General features: G+C 43.9%; 1 protein-coding gene across 1 annotated transcript in view; it reads left to right on the top strand.

Moving 5' to 3' along the window:
• The window catches only part of MLXIPL (MLX interacting protein like), a 735,879-nt gene extending 716,365 nt beyond the window's left edge, over window positions 1-19,514 (top strand). The window contains exon 17 of the mRNA XM_085649671.1: window positions 18,026-19,514. Coding sequence (XP_085505797.1) covers window positions 18,026-18,147 — 122 coding nt within the window. The 3' untranslated portion in view covers window positions 18,148-19,514. The remainder of the gene's footprint in view (window positions 1-18,025) is intronic.
• The last annotated feature ends 760 nt before the right edge of the window (window positions 19,515-20,274 follow it).

Genomic DNA, 20,274 nt, shown 5'->3' with positions numbered 1-20,274 from the left:
CGAAGTCATCAGATATAGGCAGCAGTTAGTTGACAGGAATGAAACATGTCTCATTGCTCTGCCCATTATGATTTCATGAGGGCTCAGACCAGTCTTCCTATAAGGAATTGATTGAATGCTCATTAAGACAAGAGGCAAGACATCTGGCCATTTGAGACCTGTGGCCAAACACATTTTTCCCAATCTGTTCTTTATGGTGCCATTCATTTGTTCCACCACGCCAGAAGCCTCTGGTCGGTAGGCACAATGCAATTTTTGTTGTACATTTAATGCTTCACAAATCAATTTTATAATTTCAGTCTTGAAATGTGTCCCTCTATCTGTTTCAATCGTTACTGGGAAACCAAATCTAGGAATGAACTCTCTCAGTAGGAGTTTTGCAACAGTGACTCCATCATTTCTTCTGGTCAGGTAAGCCTCAACCCAACTAGAAAACAGACAAACGATCACCAGTACATATCTTAACCTGTTGCATGAGGGCATTTCAATGAAATCAAGCTGCATTCGAGTGAAAGGACCTCCCTCCCGTCCTATTGTTCCCAAGCTCACCGCAGTTTTCCTTCCTGGATTAAATTGCTGGCAAATGAGACATCTCTGGCAAAGGCTCTCAGCTATAAGCCGGAATTTGGCATCATACCATGTTTGTTTAAAAAAGTCTAATCATGGCATCACTTCCAATGTGTGCCTGCCCATGGTACATCCGTGCCATGGTAGAAATCATGCTATCAGGCATTACTGGTCTTCCATCTCTGTAAACCTAAACTCTGTCTACTTCTCGTTGTGTGCATCCTGATTTTATCCACTGTTTTTTCTCCTCTTCCCCTGCTTCTTCCTATAACTGTTTTACTTCATCCCATGTATTTACTGTGTTAGTAAAAATCAAGGGACATAAATCCATTCCCTTTTCCCTGTTACGATTCAATGAAGTCAAATTTAGAGCACAGTATTGGGCTATATCATTTGCATACTCATTTCCTTCTGACACATAATCCGTTCCTTTCTTATGGGCTGTACATTTCACAACAGCTATTTCTTTAGGCAGCTGTCTCACCTCAAGCAACTTGCCAACTATTTCTGCATTTCTAATTGGAGTTCCACTCGACGTCAAGAAACCTCTCTGGGACCAAATTTGCCCAAAATCATGCACCACTCCAAACCCATACTGACTATCAGTAACCACAGTGTCTCGCAAATTCTTCCCCAACTTGCATGCTCTAATCAGTGCAAACAACTCAGCAACTTGAGCAGATCGTACTCCTCTCAAACAAGATGCTTCCAAAACGCTTGCTACAGTGCACACGGCATATGCAGCACTCAAAATTCCTTCTCCAGTTCTTAGGCATGACCCATCTACAAACATCACATAGTCAGACTTTTTCAGAGGCATTTCTTTTATATCAGGATGCGGTTTGGTGCAAAAATCAAGCACTTTTAAACAATCATGATCAACATAATCCTTCACTTCCGCATCCACAGCATCAGGCAGTAATGTCGATGGGTTCACATTAGTGCATCTTACAAGATTCACATTTGTAGCACCCAAAATCACCTTTTCATATTTAGCTAGACGACTATGCGTCATGAACTGTGTTTTACTTCTTGTAAAAAGGATTGCCACATCATGTGGAACAAACACTCTCACTGGGTGTCCCATTATAATTCCTTCACTTTGTTCCAAACTCTTGCATGTTGCAGCTACTGCTTTCAAACATCCAGGCAATGCTTCAGCTACTGCATATAGTACAGCTAAAAAATTGGCAATTGGTCGTCTCAATTTCCCATGTCGCTGTACCAACACGGAAAGAGCGCACCCATCCCTTTCACTGCAAAAAAGCTCAAATTCTTTTCCATAATCAGGCATTCCAAGAGCCGGTGCTTCACACAAGCTGTCTCTCAATTGTTTAAAAGATTGCATCTCTTCTTTATTCAGCTCAATTGGATCTCTCACATCACTCTTTGTCAGACGTACCAATGGCTTTGCAATCAAGGAAAAGTTACTAATCCACTGGCGACAGCACCCCCATTCCAAGAAACATTCTAACTTCTCTCTGTGTCATTGGGGCTCTCATTCCTTTAATGATTTTAATCCTATCCAATGTTACTTTTCTCAGGCCTTTTTCAATCTTATGACCTAAGTATTGCACTTCTTTCTGACAAAACTGCAATTTCGATGGTGATACCTTAAGTCCTCGATCTGCCAAATGATTTAACAGTGCAATTGTGTCAACAACACAAGCTTCTCATGTCTTAGAGGCCACTAACAGATCATCGATATATTGGACTAACACTGAACTTTCTGGCATTTTTAAATCTTCCAATGATTTCTTTAAGATCTGATTAAATATGGATGGACTTTCTGTATACCCTTGAGGGATACGGCATCATGCCAAAATACGCTCGCCGAACCGGAACGCAAAAATTGGTTGGCTATCAGGGTGCAATGGAATAGAAAAGAAAGCATGACACAAATCAATGACTGTGTACCATTCTGCATCATAGGGAATCTGATATAGGATTACTGAAATGTTTGGCACAATGGGACAACAAGGAACAACAATTTTATTTACCTTTCTCAAATCCTGCACTATTCTAAATGTCCCATTCGGCTTCTTCAAACCCATGATCGGTGAATTACATGGACTGTTCATTATCTCTCTGAGAATTCCTTGTTCAATCATTCTGTCTATTACAGGCGTTACTCCTGCAACTATTTCTGCTGTCAATTTATACTGAGGAATGTTCGGATAATTTACTTCTTTTACAGTTATTTTCACAGGATCTACCCTTTTCATTAATCCAACATCTTCTCCTGTGAAGTCCCACACTTCTGTTTTCACTGTTTCTTTTAATTCTTTAGGTATTCCTTCTGGATCGAACATAACAAATGCATCAGTAATTTCTGGTTCTAAATTAGCCATTGTCATTCTATAAAGAACATCATCATCTGGCGTTTCAAAAGCTATACCATCAGGTGTACAAAAGATGGTGCAGTTCATTTTACAAAGTAAGTCCCTTCCTAACAGATTTACAGGACTAGTGTCACACACTACAAAACGATGCATATCAGCAAATTTCCCTATTCTAACCATAACAGGTTCGGTAAGATGGGCCTTTATCTGTTTATTAGAAACTCCAACCACTTGGATTGTTTCACCCTAGAGAGGAAGATTTTTCACTTCAGCTGATCTAACAGTTGAACGAGCAGCACCATTGCCCACTAGGAAAGTAACATTTACTTAATTCACCTTTCCATCCACAAAGGGTCCAGTCTGGTCAACTGCTAGAGTTGCGCCAAGTACGCATTATTGTTTCTCTTCTCCGTACATTTTCTACCACCTGTATCTCCAGCACTTCTCAGAGGAAACATGCCTTCAGTCATGCTCGCATTTCGCCATCTTCTCATTCTGTCATCATGACTTTCTTGTCCATAATGTCTACCAAATACATAATTATACCTTCAACCACTCCGATGCCTTTCTCTTTCATACATCTCTTTTTCCCATTCAGTCAAAGCCTCAAATTGGGTAGGTCTGGGTTTCGGTTCTAATCTCATCATTCTATCTCTTAAATTTCATAGTACAGCTAGGCTAAATGAACCATTTTACAGAAACGCTAGTATTCCATCATCTTTGGTATATTTTACCCAATTTTCCAACCAAATGCATGTATGATAACCATATTTCGCCGCCATAAAGGATGCAGGCGTTTTCGGTGGAGGAAGTATCTGTCCTTCCGTAGTTACAATCGGCTTATCCTTCTTGAATAGGTCTTTCATTTTCCCAAACCATGACTTTTTCTCCTTTTCAGGCGGATCGTAATACATCTTGTTTTATTTTTCAAACTCTCAATCAGTGAAGCTCCGCGATTCACCTTTTCACGGCTTCTCAGTTTTCTAACTAATCCTAGCGCGACTCACACTAACGCACCAATCCGGAGCGTCTACGTCACTTATAATTTTCCAATCCTAGCGCGTCTCACACTAACGCACCAATCAGTGAAAGCTTTGTCTTTCCGCAGCTGACCAATCCCAGCGCGGTCTTTCCGGCGTCAACTTTTCCCACTACTCCTGCTCTCGCTGACCCCTCCTTTACAAAATTTATCGGCAAGCTTTCATCAAGTTTTCTGTTAGTAACAACATAAACACATTTCCATTGCCTGTTTCACTAAACCAAAGAGATAGCTTTTCTCATTTACACAAGAATTCTGTCTTTTCAGTAGGCAGTGCTTACCTCTACCCTACCACAGAATTTTTCGTTTTCGCCGATAAAGTAGCACTTCCCTCTACCTTACCCTTCTATCAAGCAAAAAGGCAAACCCGTTTCTCTGGGGATAAAACACATGTGGAGACTACAATGCTCCTGAGAATTAAGGCCAGAGTTTCACAAGAAAACCTATTGCAATTTCACTCACACACATTCATACGGAGATTTCCCTAACATAACGCAATTCCGTATATCACAATTCTTGAAACCAGACAATGTTAATTCCACAGAAATCCACTCCCTACTTCCCGGAAGCTTCAATTTTACCGACTACGCTCAACGTAAACAATACTCAACACATAGTGTTAATCATAAATCAATAATCACCAAACCAATACAATAGTAACCATCACCTCTGTTACTACGAAATACTGATCCAGCGAGGGGGACAACATTTTACATAATCTCCTTATGTCACAGATCCTTATTCACAACAGTTCATTCATACATTAATTCATTGGTGGGGCCCATAACACCAACACGCTTCTCATCCACACACTCACTCGAATCTGTACACAGGAGAAAGGCTGCTGGGCCTAGTGGATACCTTATTACCTGTCAGGACTAATTTTCTACTAAATTATATATACATTCTATATACACCCTTCATAATCCTGACTTTATCATCAAGGCACTCCACTGTTTGGTCGATGGACCAACTAGTTGGACTGGTTGATGGGGAATAGAACCAGCTAAATCACGATTAAAGCCTAGGAAAACATTTGATATTCTCAGTAATTTATTAAAGAACCACAGACTCGTTTCTTATTATTTCAGTTTTGTTTATCTAAACAGTTATAGAACTTTTAAATCTTGCATTTACTGACTAAAGCTCATTATTTAAATGTTGATTTATTAAAGAAAAATTAAACATATAGAAAATACTCTCAGACATGGATATAAGGAAAAGCAATAAAACATTTACCAATGGATAGATGACGATAGCTTCAGATCACATAGGGAATTATCTGCATTCTCAGGTGAAGACTCCCTTGGAAAAATGACAGCCTGACCCTCATCAAAGGATCAACCCGTCGCACAAATTACAGGATGCGGCGTGATAAAGTTCAGATATTCAGCAAAGTCCATACATCAATCCGGAGCATGGATCAATACCACACTCAGAATGACAGCATAGAATGCATTTTAGAGTTTGGAAAAAGAACGGCCACCCAACAAGAACTTCTCCTTAAAGGAAATAAACCCAAAGACAAACGCAATCACAACTCCAACACCAACCCTCCACACAGCACAATACCGCACATAATGACTGATGAGGGTTTTTTTATATCCTTTTTCCCCTTACTTCATACAAGATATGGCAACTTTAGGGGCAGACCAAATGTTCTGATTACACAGTTCGGGGTTATCAATGGTTCATGTCATTTTCCGAGAGCAAACTGGTTCTCCATAGTGACTTGCACAAAGTTCACAAATTGAAAGTTATTTTCCTGCTTCTCAGGCACGAACGGCAAATGTATCATTTCAAGGTAAAAGGGTCCTATTGACAGGTTCGTCCCTTGTCTTCTCCCAAGTTTCTCAATAAATCATCTTTTGGCTTGCGGTCAAGTCACCAACACATTGCCCTTGACAGGGAACACGATGTCAGGAGTTCAAGTCATCTCATAATCCCAAAGCCATCTGGGCATGCGCAGAAATCATCGTGCGTGCCTAGTAGGCCCGAATGTTAACTTAAGCAAAAATAGATATAACAGCAATTAAAATATAGAAATGAAGATTCTAATGCTAAAACCCGCACTAATCCTATTATATATTAGTATTTTCCTAGTTGCATCGACATTTAAAGCAATAATACTTACCATACGATAAATTTTAAGCCACTATACAATTACAAAGCAGTAAAAATCATGCAATTTTACTATTTCACCACAATCTAAAGTTAGTTTGCGTACCAATTGTTAATTATTTAATTCAGCCATGCAATTTGCAATTTAGTCCCACGTGTATTCGGTGTTTATCAATGTGCAAATGTTGATTAATATCACTTCCACTTCAAACAAGTTATGTAAATTGTTTTTAGAATGATTACGTAATTAATTCCATGCAAATTAGAGAAGGTATACAAAATTTTGTTTTACCTACTCCATCAGGCCCAACCTCAATAACCCACTCGTTGGCCCCCTCGCTCAGTTGCCAGTAGTCCAAGCGAGACCAGCTGTTATGTGCAGGCGTTGCATGTGTCCCCCCACGAGTCTCCTCGTTGCGTAAGCGCCAGGCATCCACCAGGCCGAATTCCATCATGGCAGTTTTAATACAGTGGGCTACTTTCACTGTGCGCGAGATATTTGGACTGGATTTATCCTTACTAGGGTTCAAGTGTGTGTTAAGGTCGCCTCCCCATAAAAGAGCCGCTTCCGGCCAGCCACGTAATTCAGAAAGCATACGATGAAAGACTTGCGGTTCGTCCACCACAGGACCATAAACATTAAGAATAGTAATCAGGGACATGCCCAGCTTACCATGCACCATAGCGCACCACCCTTCGGCATCAGTGTATGTTTTAAGAGGTGTGAAGGGTATACCTTTTTTGACCAGGATCAAAACCCCCCCTAGCGTAGGATGAATAAGACGAGGCGAGTTTATACCCCACCCATCTGCACGAAATCTTAGCCTCCGCCGTTAGCGGTCAGATGCGTTTCCTGTAGGAAAGTAATTTGGGTAACCTGTCTGTCTAGATAGGCAAATACTTGTCTGATCTTGTGAGGGGAATTGAGGCCGCGAACATTCCATGTCAAACATATGCATTTGTCACCCATTTCCAGTGTGTCCTTGGTGATAGGATAGCGTGTTATGAGGCAGGGAGCACATTGTCGCGCAAGTGCATGTCAATCGTGTCCAGTCTAGAGGTGCAATCACAGATAACCAAATCCAAATAACATCAAAGAAATCCTAGCCCCCCGCCCCCTTCCAAACGTATCATTAATATCCTTCAATACTACCCACTGTAACTATCCGGAACTGCCAGGCCCCACTTCCCCCACCCACTTCAGCAACCCTAACCTGCCAAAGCCATCCCATCCCCCACCCCGCATTACCCAGAAAACAGAATAGTCCAACAGTGTTGGGGATCACCCATCGGGAAACGCAGAGGCACATTTTCCCCTCCCAGGTTGTGCGGGAGGTGGATGAAGAACAGTGTGTGTACAGTCCCCGCCCCATTAGCTTCATCCTAAACACATGAGTATGCTAGACAATTCCCCTCAGTAAAGAGTAAATAATCTTATCTGTACAGCCAGTTCTCAAAGCCACAGGTTGTGTGATGTCAGCTGTCCGATGCCGGTGCGTATCACTAGTATGCAGTTCACCAGCAGGGGTCTGTTAATGTCTCGGAAGATCATCCCACGAGTCCCAGGCCAGCCAACGTCAGCGATCAGTCTGAGCCGTGTTGCGATGAACCGGCACCGTTCTCGTCTGGTTGGACAGGAGACTCTCGATGTTTCCGTTTTCGCATATTCCAATGCCGACTTCGGAGTGTTGAAGATCTTCGATCGCCCGTCAATGTCTCTGCACAGACGCGCAGGATACAGCATTGCGTAAGGGATCTTCTCCGCGATAAGGAGCTTTTTGGTCGGCTGATATTCTTTTCTTGCCGCTTGCACAGCCACAGTAAAGTCCGGATAGAAGGCCAGTTGATTACCGAAGTGAATTATATTCCCCTTCTCTTTAGCAAGACGTAGTATAGTGTCCCGATCTCGATAGTTAAGTAATCGCGCAATTATGGGGCGCGGGGAACCCCAGGTGGTGGCCAGGCCACCAGCGACCTGTTCGCCCGTTCCACTATCAGCATCCTTGAGAGGCTCTCAGCTCCAAATATCGACTGTAGTAGGTTTTCGATGTAGGGTTCTAGGCGTCTGGTTTTGATGGATTCGGGCAGTCCTGCTATACGTATGTTGTTTCGCCTGGACCTCGCCTCCAAATCCTCGTTCTTTGCCTGTATCACAGCCAACACCTTCTCCATGGCAAGAGTTTTTTCTGTCGTTTGCTGCAGTTCATTCTCAGCTTCAGAAATGCGGGTTTCCGCCTCTTCTAACCGCATTGCATGTTTGTCTAATTTAGCGGACATGTGGTCCATTCTGAGGTTCAGATTATCTATCTTACCATCGATAGATTGCAGGCTGTTCTGTAAAGCTAGGAGTGTCTTTTCTATAGTACGAAGACTGTCTGATGGGACGTCTGCTTCCGTGTCCGAAGCAGCCTGTCGTCTGGTTTTGCTGGCCTTGCGTGGTTCAAAGGTCAATCGGGGCTGATTGCTCTCAGTCTTCCCCATGGTATCTCCTGTAGTGCTGTGGCCCAGGATAGTTTTCAGTAGCAAATGGCGATAGACAGAGGCACCTCCTTTCCTCTGTGCAGCTACTGCCGTATCAGTTCACCTCCCCGCTCCGCAGAGACACAGTCGCTAATCCTTGGTGTCACCACAATGTGAGCTCCGCTGCCACTCTGAGCAAGCTATACAAAGTATGATCCCTGCCCAATCCGCCCAACAATGCAGCGCAGTCCCAAAACGTTCCTGAAGCGCCGCGGGCAAATTCAGGCCTCAACACTGTACATAGGAAGTCAGGCAGAATCAGCTTCTGTAGTGGTTTCACCCAGTCTCAAGTTGGGCCTTTTCACTGCCAATCCCGTACCGATTGTAGGCGCTCAGAGCACCTAGGTCCAACGGGGAGAGGGGGCCATCACCGCCACACACACCAGCTCCATGATCTGCGCAGCCCCTTAGGAGTTCAGGGATCTATTCCTCCTTCAATCTTCTTATCTGTACCGTGTCTGCGCCTTCACTCCACTCTGTGAGGCAGGTATGCACGCCAGTCCGTTGCACTCAGGGGGTGTGCCGCCTCAGATAGCCTGTCACTGCTCGCATCGGCTCCAGCCGCCCCAGCGCCCGCAGGCCCGCATACGAGGCACAGCCACAACCGGCGCTCTAATCGCCCACAGTACACCGGGAGGGGCGCAAGTCGGAAGGCCTGACGCAGAGCCACCCCACCACGGGGATTCGCATGCCTCACCGACAGTAGGCCCACTCACCGGGGATGCGCTCAGCTGGTCTTCAAGTCATGCGCTGCTCGCTTGCTGGTATGCCGGCGGTAGCACCGCGCGGGACCGATCGTAGGTTCCTGGCTCAGTTTCTGCCTACCACTCACAGCGGCCTCTCAAAGCTCTATCTGAGCAGCGCCGCCATTTTATGAGCGCCGGTCCTTGTTTCGGGCTCCGATATTAGCAATGAAAACAGGCTGCCCCACGGTATTTTCTCCGCTTCAGGGTAGCTATGGACTGTCGGCAGCACAACGTCGTTTTTCTTAGTGCGGGAGCAGCAGGATTTTAACCGTTATTCACTCTGTCCAGCGGACCTGCGTTACAACGCAGTCATCTCGCCTTGCGCCCTCTATCGCCCCCTTGGATTGCCCAAAGTTGCCTGAAACTTAACTCCAGCAAAATGGAGGTGGTACTGTTCGGCCATGATCCTAACTCCTGGACCCCGGCTTGGTGGACAGATACACTGGGTCCTCTCCCTACTCCGGTTAGGAATGTAAAACATTTGGGAATCTATATTGACAATAAACTTAGTTTTAGGGATCAAGTGAATGCAGTGGCGTCTTCGACATCGTACATTCTGAGATCCTGCAAAAAAATTATGCCATTTCTGCCCAAAGACAGTCAACAAACAGTCATTACTGCGTTAGCTATGTCAAGACTGGACTACTGTAATGGTCTCTACCTCAACATTCAGGAAGGCCTTATGAAAAAACGTCATCTTTTTCAGAATGCAGCCTCCAGGTTACTGACATGGCATGCCAAAATATGCCTCAATCTCAACTGAGATTAAAAGACTCCACTGGCTGCCAGTCAAAAAGTGTGTTCAGTTTAAAGCTTTGTGCTTGGTCCACAAAGCCCTTCAAGGAAATGGGCCCCACTACCTAAAATGGCATTTCCACTGGTATATACCCACAAGATCACTGCATTCCTCAGAAGCAAAACTAGTAGCGGTGCCACTTGCAAAAAAAGCCAACTGGCTGGCAGAAGCTTTGTGATTGGTGCAGCCAAGGAATGGAACAAACTCCTATTGCCTCTTCGAGGCATGACTCACCTTCTTGATTTCAGGAAGGCCTTGAAAACATGTATTTTTACAGTTTAATCTTTGTCATTCTCCTCCTATGTTAGGCCTCTGTACAACGTCATTCTAGCGCCAGGACACCCTTGGGTAACAGATGCGCTTTAAAAATAACAATAATTCTCAATTTTAATAGGGCAATTCAAAGTGATCCTCTATCAAACGTGTTATGTTATGTTAGGTATTATTTATAAAGTGCATTATTCACCTGAAGGTTTTTTGGTGCTAACAGATTAAGAAATAGCTATTGAGAGGGGTAAAACTCCTGCTGTTTTAACCAAAAGCTTTCCTGAAATGCCTTTCTGAATGAAATTAGGTCCGTGATCAGGCGGATCTCACTTGGTAAGGCGTTCCCAACTTGGGGTCTAGCACAGAGAAACTACACCCCTCTGCTCCAGTTTTCTGAAATCTAGGTACTACCAATATTAGTGGATACGGAGCAAAGCTCCTTTTTAGGGGAGTAACTATGTAATCGAACTTTCAGAAATCCTGAAGCCATCCCTCTAAGGGACTTAAAGACTAAACTGCAGATTTTAAAAGTAATGTGCTTTTTAATTGGTAGCCAGTGCAGCTTCTTCAGATATGGAGTTGTCCATGTTCTATGAAGGATTCAAAACACCAGCCTGGCCGCCGCGTTCTGGACCAGCTGCAGTCTCTTGATGTTACCTGTGAGGAGCCCAAGAAAGATACGGTTGGCATATTCTGATCTGGCACCAATCACGACCTCCATAATAGTCTTCGTAGCATTCAGGATAAGAAAAGACTGTATTTTACTTATCATTTTTAGCATAAAGATACATTTGGGTCCACTCACTGATGTATGGTGTAAAAGAAAGATGTTGATCCACACATACTCGTAGAGTCTTTGCCACTGGTTTTGGAGAGGGGAGCGAGCCCATAGCAACAGGCCAGAAGGACTAATGCATAAATGGTGTTTTTTCCTAACGCCCCAATTTCGACTTTGTCTGCATTTTATGTAAGGCGATTCTGCTTCATCCTACCACTGATGAAGCACATCACATCTCTGAAATGATCTTGTACACATTCCAGCAAGTCCAGTTGAAGTGTAATTTGACAATCATCAACATATTTGTATATCCTACACCCTCTTTTCACAAGTTCTTCAATAAGAGGTTGGGTGTAAATATTAAAGTGGTGAGGAGATAAAGCAGACGCCTGTGGAACCCTACATTCAATCTTCAGATCTTCTGCTCCGAATGATTTAAATTACAATGCTTGAGTTCTATTTTCCAAAAAGGAGGTAAGCCATCTTAAAGCAGTCTCTCTGAAACCCGCCAACCACAAACAATCCAAAACAATCTTGTGGTTGACGGTGCAAAGGCCGCAGACAGATCTAACAATATCAGAGCTGGGGTGAGGCCATAGGCCAGGTCCTTTCTCAAGTCATCTATGACCGACAGAAAGTCTCCTTCAGTGATTCCGCTGAAAGTGTCCCACTGAGTCATCCCTGTCCGTTGCCCTCCAGGCTTTGTTTTCCATGCTGGAATCAGACGCAATAGGCAGCCACCTAAGGAGATTAATGCTTCCTGATGCGGTGAGTGTCCTTGCGCTTTCCACATTCAGACGTTCTACTGTCATAGTGTACGCATAACCATAGCAACTACATTATATCGGTAACTTGTTGGAATATATTAACGTCCCAACCTCTATTATGTTGGAAGAGAAATTGACTTTCATTTTGCTCCAAAAGAATGCTTGTCTGTAGTTAGGATACATAATGTTTCAGAAAATATCAAAACATTATCGGAAAAGGGTTATGAATTACCGATTGACACAAATCCGAGAGTAATGAATCTTATTTGCAAATATTTAAAAAAAGCATGGACACTGGAAAGTGGAATTGTGTGTTTTACAGATAGGAAAGTCGAGAGAGTCAGGCAACATCATGCTATGAAGAAAGAGGTAGGTAAGTATAAGGATGCTGGGATCTCAATGCTGTGATAAGCATTGAGAGTTAGGTAGCAAACACAAAAAATAACTAGGGTCAAAAACATTGAATTTCTATTAATAATGAATTAAAAACATATCCTGTGGTTATTTGTTGATAAACAAATTAAGGATTAGCTCTTCAACGGTGAATCTTAAATTAAAAAGGTTCCACAGCATAAAAGGTCAAAAACAATTACATCACGGCTCAAACCCTTTATTGTTTGTCCCCCAGTAGCAGATGACTGTTAGGAGTTGCTAACACATCACTCGTATTAGAGAATTGTCCAGAAATGATAACCTTCCTTGTTAAATGGTGTGTGGACCCTCCATACCATATAAAACCCAGAGAAGAGGAAGAAGGCATGCATGAAATTTCTGAGACAGGCAAATATCAAAGTGCGGTTTTTTGTTCCACTTAATCTCTTCATTTAGACCTGATTTATCAGTGCCCAGCTGATATATCCATTTCTGTTCTTTCCACAGCAAAAAACTGTTTCAGGTTTGGACCCTTATTGCCTTTGAGTTTCTCAATAGCGGTCTAACTGAGCCTGTCAGGGGCATGTTGGTGTTCTTGAGGTGTGTAATCAATTCTGGTGGTCAAGACTCCCCATCTAATGATTTGTGTGCTTGTATCCTGATCTATATCTTTCTGGTGGTCATGCCCACGTATCTGCAGTGGCATGGGCATTCTAAACGGTAGATCACATTAGTGCTTTTACAGGTGGTGAATTTCATTCGTTCCCAAACAGGTGTCAGACCATAGTCAATAGTTTCAATTGGTCTAGTCTGTTAACAGGTACTACAGTCTCCATAGGGGTAATAACCTCTGAGCTTCTGTAGACCCCAAAGAGTGATTTGTCAGTGCTTATGATCTTTCCTTGATCATATGTGTACCACTCTATTACATTGAACGCAAATAATGTTGGTTACAAATCGGTATCAAAATGTTCTGTTGAGTCTGAGGAATTGTACTACTGTTAAATTCTCTGAAAGTGACACGGGCTGGTGGCTGTCAAAACTTCTTTATGAATTCCAGTCAGTAGGCTTTATGTATAACGTAGTGGTAAGGCATCCATCTGCTGTAATCATTTTAAAGTTGAGAAAGGCGAGGCTCTGTTTATGTGTTGACATGGTAAATTTCAAGTTCTTGTTTGATGTAGTTGATCCAAGTGATGAAATCTTCAGTTGAATTCCCTCTTACTGTCCCAGATGATCAAAATATCATCTGTGTATCTTTTTCAAATGTTTATTTTATTCTTGAAGAGATGTGAGTCAGGATAAATAAACCCCTGTTTGAAACTGTGAACATAGTGGTTTGCCGGGATTGGTGCACAAGTATATCCCATGCTTGTACCTTCAATCTGATTCTAATGAGACCTAATCTAATGCGATTTTAGCAGACATTGAGACCTTCCATTTTCTCCACCTTAAACATATATCAAAAAACTTCAAGAGCTCTGGACGAGTCTGCCTAGCATTAGGAACGTGCTGGTAAAGGATAACCCCGATGAAGCATGCCTCCTAATGTTGGTGAGAGGTTGCATGTTTTTAAGCAGTATCTCTCTCTCTAACAACATTGTGTCTATTATCACAGGGGCCACTGACAAATGTGCCACTAAAACAATGGAAATATTCTTATCAACACTATCTCCAGGAGTACCATTCGTGGTTCCTGGAAACATATAGAGTCTACCAGTCCTTACAAAAATAAGGCTGGAAATATTTTTTAACCTCGAACAAGGCCATCAAACATCATTACCTTGGCCAATTGCATTTGTTCCATCAGCTGAGAAGCTTACTTGCAGCTGGCTCCTCAATCTTTGTCTGTTGATGTTCAAGTACTTAGAAACATTGGATGCTTGCAGCATGAGATGCCCTAAATTAAATCAGCTTTCCTCAGCACATTTCATAAGTACATGAGCAGCCTCTGAGTGTGGGTACTGAGGCTCCAATTAGAAAGGGGAAGGTGGATTACTGATAAGTGGGCCATTGCGCAGTCTTTTCCTTCCTACTACTCACACCTCTACTCCCCCTCTAGCTCTGCAGCTGCAGAGAAATATTGCGAATTCCTGACTGACATACCACTCCCCACTCTCTCTGCTGATGAAAGAAGCCTCCTTGAAGGAGACTTAACACAAGAGGAAATAGTACAGGCAAATCGCGATTCAAATGTAGGCAAAGCACTGGTCCCCAATGGGCTACCTATAGAGCTCTTCAAACTCACAGCACCAAAAATTGCTCCGCATTTATTATGGATGTTTGAAGATTGCCGGGATTGTGGGAAACTCCCTAGGGACCAAAGAATAGCAGCGATCGTCACCATACATAAGGAAGGGAAAACACAATATAACTATGCCTCCTATAGGCCTAGCTCTCTCCTCAATGCTGAAGTTATAATATTAGCTAAATTATTAGCCTCCCGGTTGCTGCAGGAGATAACCAAGCCGGTACATCCAGACCAATCCGGATTTATGCTGGGGAGAATTATTGCTTGGAGTGCTGGGTAGGGCGAGGTACTTTGAAGAGGATATGGTTATCTTATCACTCGACGACCGCATGGCGTTTGATACCTTTGAATTGCCTTACCTCTTTGAGGTACTAGTAAAATTAGGCTTCCGGCCTAGATTCCTGAGCTGGATGCGACTCCTTTACACTGAACCACTGGCCCAGGTAGTGACCAATGGAAAAATATACTGCGCATTTTCCCTCTACAACGTGGCCCCCGTCAGGGATGCCCGCTTTCCCTTCTCCTGTCGCCATGATGTTGGAACCTCTGGCTGCATGGATCCATATGGACCCCGTGCTCTGGGGTCTCCGTTGGTCGGATCAGTGGGAAGACAGAATATCATTATATGCCGATGACATCCTGCTATATATGACTGAACCCAAACACTCCCTTGCCAGTATAATTAATATACTTGCTATATTTGGCCGTTATTTTGGCTACACGATAAATTGAGCAAAATCAATTATATATATTCTTCATGGCCAACTGCCAGCCCTACCTAGGGACTGTGAGATCCGAATAACCATGGAAGGCTTCACTTACTTGGGGATATTTGCTACAGTGGATCCCGCTCTATTCTATGAGAAAAACCTCCTTCCCCCATTGGATAGGCTGAAGAAAGACGTCCAGCACTGGAGATCCTTGCCTTTGTCCCTCCTTGGGAGAGCGGCACTCTTTAAGATGAAGGCACTGCCCCTTCTTTTGTATGCCTTCCATAATGCGCCATACCCTGTCGCACTGCAATATTTTAAAGCAATAAACCCTACACTGTGTGTACACTTTTATGAAACGGAGGATCAGCAAGAATAGCACTTTGTAAGCTTACGAGGGGATGGTATGATGGTGGCATTGCACTACCAGATTTGCAGAAGTGTTACTGGGCGGCACAGTTCGCTACGATTAACTAATGGATGCACCTACCAGCCAATGAACCATCGATCCGTATGGATTGCCAGATGATGTGTCCTGGAGGGTACCTAGAAGCCCTCTAATCTGCACCGTTGAGGCCGCTGCAACAGGGCCCGATGGCAGTGACGATCGGCCTCTGGCATGCAGCCCATGAGGCTTTGAGGTGGAAGGGTAGATTGACGTTCTCCACACCATTGTGGGACTCGGCGGCTTTGGGTACGCTGGGGGCATTGCCGGACTTTGACAAGTGGGGCCCGATAGGCCTGTCTAAAATAGGAGATCTATGGATGCGGAGAAAAGTCTTCCCTTTCGCTGATCTCCAGAGGGACTACAACATGGGCAACACTGAGGTATTCCCCTACCTGCAGGTTAGACATGCGCTCCCATCAACAATACCCACGGGGGACAAACTGCCTGACTCCTCTCCTCTGGAAGATCGCGTGTTAGACGAGCACATGGAACGTAAAGCGATTTCATTCACGTACAGGAAAATCATCAACAACTTCCCTGACACTCTTCTCTGTCTGCATGAGATGTGGGATGTGGGCTGTGGACTTGGGAGGTATGGAGGGCAACGAGTGGTCGGAGGCACTGGTCTCGCCAAGGGAAGAAGTAATCAGGGAGGGAGTTCAGTTGGTACAACTTAAGATACTACATAAAGCCTACTTCGCTTGTACCACGCTGGTGAAAACGGGTCAGGTGCCGAATGATACCTGCCATAGAAACTGGGGGGCAGATTTACAATAACTGGCGCATCTCTGCATATCAGCAGGGATGCGCCAGTTATTTTGCGTGATTTTAGAAACCCCTTGCGCCACCATGGATGCGCCCCATTTACAATGCGGCGCACCGTGGCGCAAGGATAGAGAGATCCATGACGCATCTGTCAGCGTATAGGTGAAGCAGTGCTGGAGTTGTGTCGCAAGCGCAATGCAAATCCACCACTGGTCAGGGGCGCCCTATACTTGCTGTGCTGCGTCGCAGCAGGGACATAAAAGTGACTCCGTGAAATCTTGTAGATTTCACTGCGTCACTTTTACGGGCTCCCTTGCGACAGAACGCCCACCCTGCATACATTATACCTAACGCAGGTATAATGTAGCGCAGGCCTTTACAACGTGACACATCTCACTAGATGCGTCACGTTGTAAATATGTCGCATAGTGGCGCACAAAAGTGACACAACCACGGCGTAAAAGTGTCGCAAGGGGCTCGTAAATCTGTCCCTGTGCTCAGAAAGGTACCTTCTTTCATATTATTTGGGAGTGTCCGGCCATACAGTCTTATTGGGAGGCAATTGTTAACTGTATGAATGCCCTATGGGACACGGCAATCCCTCTTACTCCCAAGTGGTGCCTACTTAACATCTGGGTGGAGGCAGACATCAATCAGATGGGACGGACCTGGACGACTCCAGGCCTTGCAGTGGACAGATTTCAGGAGTACTGTGCATCCTTCTCCTCTCCTACACAATCAGCAACATGTAGAACAAGATTTTTAAGAAATGTCACACACAGTTGTCAACTAACAAATTATAAAATATTATGGCAAGTATCATTGTTGTCCTTTAAATTAAATTATATCCTCAAATGATACATAGTACTTCTTGAGTTTAGATCCTCCCTTTCCCTGTTGTGCTATAACAAACTCCAGGACATGATTTCTTCAAAATTGTTGGTTGAAACCTTCAGAGTGTTGGGCTGATGCCTCTGGCAGTGTCACTTAACGGAAGAGGAGCCAACCCTAAGTCCTGTGACCAACAAGCTTAGCTGCCAAACTAAAACACTGTTGAAAAGGGGAATGGGGTGATGCTTATGCAATGTGTAGGAACCTCTACTTTATTGATGCATGCACTTTCACTTATCCTACTTCAATTATCCATGAGTAGGGCTTGTGCCCTGAGCCAAATATTCCAACCTGGAGGTGAGTGCTACTGTTTTCAGAGAATCTTAGTTATAGAAGTGATGTGAGCTACAATAAAAAAGTAATTGCACCGCACTGAGAAGCATGTAAACCATTTGTTCAACTAGTTGGTATTTTCCTTACCTATGTTGCTTGTTTCTAACTCTCATAAATGGTTCTCCCAGGGTTCTTTGTGAAGGAGCTCTGTATGCTTCAGATTGACTGCTGTTGTGTCGCACTATACTGTATAGTGTGAAAATCTGTACAGATCCCTTGACTGATCTTCTCTGCTTTCTGATCAAGCAACCTCATATCAGCAAAATGTGGAAACGTTGTTGCTTAACATTGTTTGCCTTTTTCTTTCTGCAGAAGTTTTGGCCTCGCTCCGCGAGCTGAGTACATCGACCTCCATCCTGTCTGACCCAACCCTGGTTCCAGAGCAGGCAACCCAGGCAGTGACCAGACGGAACCACAGTAATAGCTTCTCATAGTCACTCAGGGTCACCATGACAGCGGGGAATAGCAGTCACAGCAGTGTCCCTCCACAGCAGACTCTCAGTCGGAGTGGTGCCACCACACCATATGCACGATGGAGATAAAGCAAGAGAAATGCCTACTTATAAACAGTGAGCTGCAAAGAATGCACAGCTGGTGCCAGGAGAGCAGCGTTCTACCCACCTACTGCGAGAAATCATTACCCATAGGGAACGCTATTCAGCTGGAAGGAAGCGTGTCCGCAGAGCTTTGACTGCGTTGGGCAAGGTATTCTGCAGTTACATGTACCGAAGAGGAGGATCGTGGAGGTGCTGTGCTGGCCACTGGAATTCCTGGACACCAGACCAATTCTGTACTCTGATCAAGTCAGAAATGTCATCGTCATAAGTATCATAGCGCCAAGTCACTTTACATGCAAAGCTCACTAATAATGTATCACTCAAGGGAACTGATTGCAAGCAACCTTTAAAAGTTATGGACCTTAGCAGGCGTACACTCTTTGTTGATCACTTGTTCATCGAATAGCATGGAAAGAGTCCTCTGTGCCCAGACTGTAGAAAAGAGCAGGCAAAGATGTTGTCCTTTGACTTTTCATTGGTGGTTGTGGCTACCACATCCCAGAAGATAATGCATGTTTACTGCACCTAGTGCCTCGATCGAAAGGCTTGCATTTTTTAAGCAAGTAGGGTTGAACCTTAATGGAATATGTGCTTTAAATGTATGCAAGGAAAATAATGAGGGGTGGTCATAGGAGACATGACGGGTTTCTGACTCTCACAGGATACTAATAGCATACTTCAACTAACGCCAGCCCTTTCGGGGCTTTACAAGGCAAGTGCAGCTCCTACTTCCCACCCAAACACTCTGCTCCCTCTGTAGATTGAAGCTAACATGTGCTGTAGCCTATTCAGAAGATTCAATTAAAAAACTACTGCTGACCAATGGAGGCCTACCTTTAAACTGGTGATAAACCGCAGCATTTTTTAAGATCACTCCCATACGATTTTAATATAAACAGGTCACCCATAATTATACAATTCCAAGGTCCCTTGAGCTTCTTCTCTGAGATATATTGATGGGAGTTCACCATCACATCCATGTTTAGATAAATTAAATCATTCATCAAGTGAGTGCCAAACTGTGCACAGCCTCCACCCCACTAAAAGCAGACTTTTGTGCCAGTGGAAATAGTGTTTTGCATGTTTGACTGTAAGTGTTTCTTTGAAGCCACAAGGTCATTGCGAAGGACACAAGGATATGCTAGCAATTTCTTACTGCTAACGGAGATGCCAAAATCCCATTGCTAGTAAATAAGATGCCAGTGTTGCGTAACTAGTGTCTAATAAAGGAACAATGACTACTCAGTGACTTGGACTTCATTCTTCTATTTAATAGTTGAGATTAAAATATCCATTATAATGGATGAGCAAAAGTTAAATACTAATATTGGGTTATTGGTGATGTAGAAACAACATTCCTTTCTTCTTGGTGGAGAAATAACATTCCAGTATTTGTAACACTGATGACAGAGTGACATTATTAGTGCAGCAGGAGCCAACATGCCATTGATGGTGACACAGAAGCCAATGTATCATTACGCGGAGCAAACATTCCATTATAAGTAACACAAAAGCCAGCATTCCATTATTGTTGACACTGAATCCTGAATGCCATTATTGGTGACATGGCCAAAAAGCCATTATGAGTGATGCATAAGTCAACTTTCCTTTGTTGGCGCCAGGGATGCTCGCATTACCCTGTTGGGGTGTCCATCAATTGCTCTTTTTGCATTTGTCACCCCGAGAAGGACGAGTATGCCCAGACGTGGGTCCTGTGCTCTCCATGCCACTGGAGTCCAGCTATCCTGGCGGATGAGGACTGAAAGCCAGAAACCGGTCCTAGGATGCTTGTTTCCAGTCCAGGGAGGACCTGGCCTGGCAGTTCGGGCTGGACTGTTCCCATTGGGCGCAGGGTCAAGATTGATTTGCATATGGCTGGGTCCAAACTGGAATGGCATGGTGAGCAAAAAAAACGATGGATTTAGGCCCAGATCTCTGTACTGGGGTGAATGTATGACATTGTTCTGCACTCTGTTCATCAATTGTTCTTTTTGCATTTGTCAC

Source organism: Triturus cristatus, chromosome 3_2 (assembly GCF_964204655.1).
Source record: "Triturus cristatus chromosome 3_2, aTriCri1.1, whole genome shotgun sequence".
NCBI classification, from domain to species: Eukaryota; Metazoa; Chordata; class Amphibia; order Caudata; family Salamandridae; genus Triturus; species Triturus cristatus.
Note: the sequence above shows the minus strand (reverse complement) of the source record. Positions and strands in the feature narration are given on the sequence as shown.